This window comes from Benincasa hispida, chromosome 12 (genome assembly GCF_009727055.1).
Source record: "Benincasa hispida cultivar B227 chromosome 12, ASM972705v1, whole genome shotgun sequence".
Taxonomy (NCBI): domain Eukaryota; kingdom Viridiplantae; phylum Streptophyta; class Magnoliopsida; order Cucurbitales; family Cucurbitaceae; genus Benincasa; species Benincasa hispida.
Window position 1 is genome coordinate 22851615 of NC_052360.1, and position 6187 is coordinate 22857801.

A 6187-nucleotide genomic window follows, 5' to 3' on the forward strand; every position below is an offset into this window, starting at 1 on the left:
AACAACATGCTACTGTAAGAAACACTGACAGTTTGTATATGATTGGTTTTCAGAAAATTTCAAAATTTGACACGAGTGTCAAATGAACCAAATGTAAACATTAGCGTGTGGAGGTACTTGTTCCCATCTAAAAGCATTTTATTCTTAGAACACTTTCAAACCGTTTGATTAGATAAGCTGCAATTGGAGCATCATGTTGAATAAGTTTCTTCCTGTTTGGACATCATTAAAAAAACTAACAAATAATATCCTAGGCAGTTATAAACAGCTGAAAATTAGCAAAACTCATGACTGGATACTTAACATAGTTACTTTATTCATATCCCACATGAACGAGATATCAATCCCATTGTAGATGATACACACATCTTAATACATTACGTAATATTTCTAACAAAAAAAACTATTTCTTACAACTCTCAGTTGCATATAAATCCAACTCCAACATGTTCATTGGAACCATTAAAACTACAAAATCAAGTTCCTCCTATGTTTGAGTAGCGATTTTTATACAAGGGGGAGCCTGAGATCAGTGGAGCTGATCATTTGACTGTTGGGGGTTCACGTCTTCGCCTTCAGAAGTTCTTGGTCTAAGAGATGCTTCTGAATCCTTGCTATCTGAGCATGAAAACTTCAAGAAGCTTTCGATATCTTGGGATTCTGAACTTCCATGTCTTAGTTGTTGGAACCAATTCTTATGTGGTTTTGGCTTCCTGTCACTAATGGCTATAGCAATGTCATTAGGAAAGAGGTCACGAAGCACGAAGGCGTGGATGATAGTCGTCACAAGGAGAGATGCTACTATAATTATAGCAGTGACAGAGAGTACAACAGACAAAACTTGTGTAAATATATTTGTAACTTCAGTTGAGTATCTTATAGTTGCAATGGCAGCACCAGTCATAGGAAAAGTATATGCCCACCAGGCCAGCGAGAACCTATTGATCCAAAACAAAATGTTTGTGAGATGACTAACTTGAAAAGAATGATAGAAATTTCAAAAGAAGAAAAAGACAAGTTTTATCATACTTGAAGCCCCGGAAAAAGTTGACTCTAACAACCTGCAAAGAAAGAATAATAAAGAAAGCATTGCAAGTTTTTTCAGACACATAAAACAACAACAATAATAAACAAAGCCAGCAACAAACCGAACAAGAACTGCATAGAGACTAACCAGTGAGAAATAGAGGAACATAGCAATAAAGTACATCATTCGTGAAGCATTGTCGAAGGAGCCTTGAATTTTTCCCCATGCCATAGATGCAACACTTGGTGCTGCTATGAAGAGAAAGAATACTGGATGCAGCTCCTTTGGGAGTGTCTCATTGGTTGGTAGTCTCTGGTATAGAGTTACAAAAAGGACTAAATAGTGAGCTATTCCAATTGCGAAGAAGAATATGGGCCCTTCCTTTAATCCCATTGAAGCTCCCAACAAAGCCCCCACAAAGTTCCCCACGATGGAGAGATGGTTTGTAGGATTAGCCACTTTGGACAGTCTTCGTTGGCCTCCCGACATCCATTGCCCATAAATCTTAAGCTCCAGGCATAAAAATGGAACCATGAGAACATACCAAATTGCTGGAGGCAGGTTGGTGGCAACTGATGGAGGAACACCAATTGCTAAGAACAAGAGCGCTATCCATGGTGCAAAGAAGAAGTTGACACGAATTGGGTGGTAATACTCACGGCGAACGGCTTCAAAGTAAAGAAGAATTTTCAGAAGGTAAGTGGAAGCGACAGTGACTATAAGAGCAATGGAAATGATCCATAAAACAAGATTTATTTTCAGGCTCAAATGAAGGAACTTTGTGGAAACTGAAGTGGCCAGTGTTTTCCACATGATTGCTTGGCTACTAACACCCAGACAGATACCAAACGAAGAAATAGGAAATCGGAGTAGAAAAGGCCATGTCCTGTCATCTGGGAGCAGTATTTCCTCTGAAGCCTGTATAGAAATGGAAAACAAAGAAACAATTATTTCATGTCTTTTGAAAGCAAAAAGGGGGATACACAACCATTCGTCTTGATATGTTTAATGCATCCTATAAATTTATAAAACATGGCATGCTTTCCCAAAGATAAAGTAAATTAAGAGTGAGTTTGGAATGATTTTCTATAATCATGCATTTGGTGAAGTACTTTTGGAAGAAGTGAAGAGTTTCTTAAAGTATATAAAATCACTTTCCACTGTGTAACCAAACACCATAAGAATTTTGGAAAATACTTTTAATGGGTTAAAGATTAATGCATAGCATGAGTTAAGTATCTAAGATATTATTGAGCATTGAAGGAAGAAAGGTAACGTACCCTTAGTGTTTCCAGCTCAGGACCTTCCAATGCCGCAAAGTATCGGTCAACGGGTATATTGTTCTCAATTCCAGCTCCCTGAGCTTCATTTTCATCTGGACTAGTTTGTCGTGGCGACTTTCCACGAAGTAGAGTCAATTGTCTTTCAAGTTTTCCAGACCATGTTTTGAAAGAATCATATCTTTTGTCCTTCAATCTTCTACTAGGGTGATGTGCAGCATTCATGTTCCTCATCGCATCCTCAAACGTAGAGCCCTTCGGAATTGGCTGAGAGTGAAACATTGCATCTTTCTTTGATTTTCCCACAAAAGCAGGACCCAAGGTTCCATTGTTTATAATTGTTTCACCACCGAAGAGAACTCTTTTGGGGGTCAGGTGAGCTCCCACAGGGGAAGGCGGCATGCTGATAGAAACAGAATGTTTTCTTTGATGGTTAAAGAACTGAAGTTCGATATCACTTTGTGCGGCAGGTGATGATGAATTTCCCTATTTTTATGGCAAAAAAAAGTCCACTATTAGCCTTACCACTATGGTACATGCTTTTATCTCAGCATTCTAAGTATTTCAAGTCATCTAGTGCAGAATACAATCAACAGCAGTAACCTCACCCTTCTGTCAATTCTAGAAGATGAACACACTAATACTATAAAAAAATCATTTGTTCCATAACCAATTCTTCCTTCACTAAAATATACATGCATAAGAACTTACATTAGGCAGACTAGAGGGGGAATGAGAACAACTCGATTGAAACTGATTATTTGGAAGGTTACCCTCTTCAATACTCTCTTCAATACTGTCAAAGCCAGCCACTTCAAGTGATGATATGTGTTTGATTAATGGTGGAACCTCAGGAAACTCGTTGGGTGTATATTCTTGATATTTTCCATTTTCCATGATGAAGTACCACCACCTAGAAAGCATAGATATTATAATTTCGGGAATTCAAACTTGTAGGAAGATATGAAGATTGAAGACCATAAACCATAGTTTGATAAAAAAAAAAAAATAAGGGCCTAAGCAGAAAATTGAATTATTTCAAGCAAAAAATTCTTTATCAAATTAAACAGGATGAAACAATTTGTACTAGCTTGCAAAATTGTATCACAGTTGCATAAAATGTGTGATGGATTGTTTTGAGAGGCAAGAAGACTTTTTTTTTTTTGCTATTTTATTCATGATCTAAACTAGATCACTGTTATTTGCATCAAGATCAAGAATGCATATATAAAACCAGGTTAGATTCGTTTTAAAAAAATATTCAGCATATTTTTAGAACCATCTAAGGAAAAAAAAAAAAAACACATACCTTCAAAACAACTGTTCTAAGAGGAAAATGTCAGGACAGATAGAGAAGAAGAATGTTAAGGAGAGTATCCAGTCTGATGAACCTCCAATCAAGTAAGTTCTATCACTATCTCTTCAATCAGAAGAAAAATCTCAGACTTGGAATAAAAAAAATCTTCAAGAATAGAGTTCTCTTTCCCTCCAGAAATGGCGAGCCTCGTCTGGGAACTCAGAAACAAAGCATATATTCCACAAGAATGAAGAATAGCTCAGGAGGAACAAATGAAAACAACTAAGACACGTCTTTCAAAAACAGGAAATACCACACATATTTATAGACAAGAAAAGTCCGTGTGTACTTGCAAATCTACCCCGGATGGAACTCTTAAATATAATTACGGCTGCTTATTACATGTTCTTAATTCTTAGAAAAAGACAAACCATCTGTCAATTCGAGCATAATTTAATAAACTAAACACCAATAATCATCTCAAAGATCAATGATTCAATCGACTTGCAATTGTCGACCTTGAAACAAAATGAAAAAGGACAAAACACACCAAAGAAACTGTTCCAGCTATAAAGTGGGAATATATGGCTTTTGTCCAAAGTGAACACAAGCTTGAATGTTTTGTCATCATCTTCATTGAACATCTTTTTTTCTATTTGACTGCTAGCAACAGGAATGTTTGACTTAACAGAAAACTATATGAACCATGTGCACAATATAATTGACAATGAACAGTGAACACAAATCCAAATAATAGAGAATTTGAATCTGACCAAACAGTTACCATGTAATGGTAGTTAAATAACTTACAATAAAATCCAAAATGGAAATCCCAGTAATTGAAGAAAGTATTAACCCAATATCATATTGACTAAAGGGTTCATTAGAAATTAGTCTTCTTCCAACAAATTGTGGAAATAAAATAGAAACCCAAGTCAAAAGATAGCCATTTAACTTAATTTAGAAAAGAAAAGAAAAAAGTTGTCCTAATCTAAACAATGACAACAGTTGGTTAGATTGCATTGGATCTACAATTTGAATATCATCACATATATATCTTATTGATGCCAGCTATGTCAAGAAGGATTTAAAAGAACAAAACGTTTCCTAAAAACCCAATTGAAAATATGGGAAAACAGAGAAATTAAAGAGTAATGCATAAGAAAATGGGAAAACCCCAGAGGAAGTCACCATCTAATGAAATCACATAATTAGATAATCGAAAGAACAAAACGTAATAAGATGGAAAAATCAATTCTGGACCATCAATTAAGGTCCAGATGTAAGACAATTATACATCAAAAGACAAAATTATGATAAACTATAATCATAAGTCAGATCCAACATTAATGAATACTTGACGGTGATTGTTCTGAATGTCTAATCTTTGAGAGACCCACATACAGCTTATTATATAAAAATAGAGAGACCCACATACACATACAAATACAGCTAAGAGATTAGGTATGATATTTATATGTAATTCGGTAAAGGTTTGATTTTTACATAAAAAGAAATGAGGAGGAAGTTAGGTTATTTGGACGGACTGACCTAAATTTTAAAGTCCAAATGAAACCCGACCTGCTTTTTCAAAATAAGTTTTTCTAACCCTTTTCAAAAACAAAAAATTGACTTTCTCCGTTCCCTCTTTCCTCTCGCTTCTTCCAAACAAGTCTACAAATCTTCACTGATGACCCACATCTACAAATCTTCAAAGGTGCAAGGTCTACAAGTGTGACTCGTTACCATGAACAAACAGATGACGAGACACCACGGCGTCCTATTTGGAAGAGAGCGAGAGGAAAAAGAGGAAGCAAGAAAATTTTGATGTTGGTAGAAGAGGGTTATAAAAAGTCGGTCAAATTTCATTTGAACACAAATTTTTAGATCATCCATGTAAAACACAAGAGAGAGGGAAAAGGTTTGAGGAAGAAAGGAAAATTCAAAAGTGGGTTTATGAATATGAGGCGATGCTTCATTTGTGTTTGGTAGCCAAAAGGGGGAATAGAGCTAATTGCTAAGAATTTTCATAACCATTCAAATTCAAGTGGTTAGCTTTTTCTGTAAAGTCGTTTGTTACCAATCAGGGTTGTTGATAGTGGGAAGGACCATAGCCTTTTTTTTTTTTTTTTTTTTTTTTTCATTTTTTCTATTTGAAAAATGAGCCTTTAATTTTTGTTGTTCCATGGTCAAGAATTAAATGTTTAGAACTATTTTCAGAATTTTTAATAACATGTGTTTGGTAGAGGAATGTTTGTGTTGGTGTTTACGAAACTTTGATGTCTCAATTTTATGGAAATGTCTATAAAATATCAATATTTATCAAAATAGGTAAAGTTTAATTGTTAATGTGTTCGTGATCAAGAAGTCTATAGTTTAAGTCCTCTTATTTTCTATTATATCCAAAATAAAATGTCAATACTAAAAAAATGATAGAAACCAACAATTTTAAGAAAAAAAGTTAATTAATAAATATTGTTTACGTTTTCAAAACAAGTTAAAATATTTATTAATTATATTATATTTACACTTATGTTTTATGGATTTTTTTTAATGAAAACAATAGAAATGTGGAAATGTCTA

The 6187-nt window shown here is 34.6% G+C and overlaps 1 protein-coding gene across 1 annotated transcript; it reads right to left on the reverse strand.

Annotated features, from left to right (window-relative positions):
- Positions 1-275: 275 nt before the first annotated feature.
- On the reverse strand, positions 276-5553 carry LOC120067734 (S-type anion channel SLAH2). The gene is made up of 6 exons (XM_039019296.1): positions 3617-5553; positions 3019-3220; positions 2308-2793; positions 1175-1945; positions 1030-1061; positions 276-938 (listed from the first exon to the last, which is right to left on the reverse strand). Exons 2-6 carry the CDS (start codon positions 3202-3204, stop codon positions 530-532), a joined length of 1884 nt encoding a protein of 627 aa, XP_038875224.1. The 5' UTR covers positions 3205-3220; positions 3617-5553; the 3' UTR covers positions 276-529.
- Positions 5554-6187: the final 634 nt, after the last annotated feature.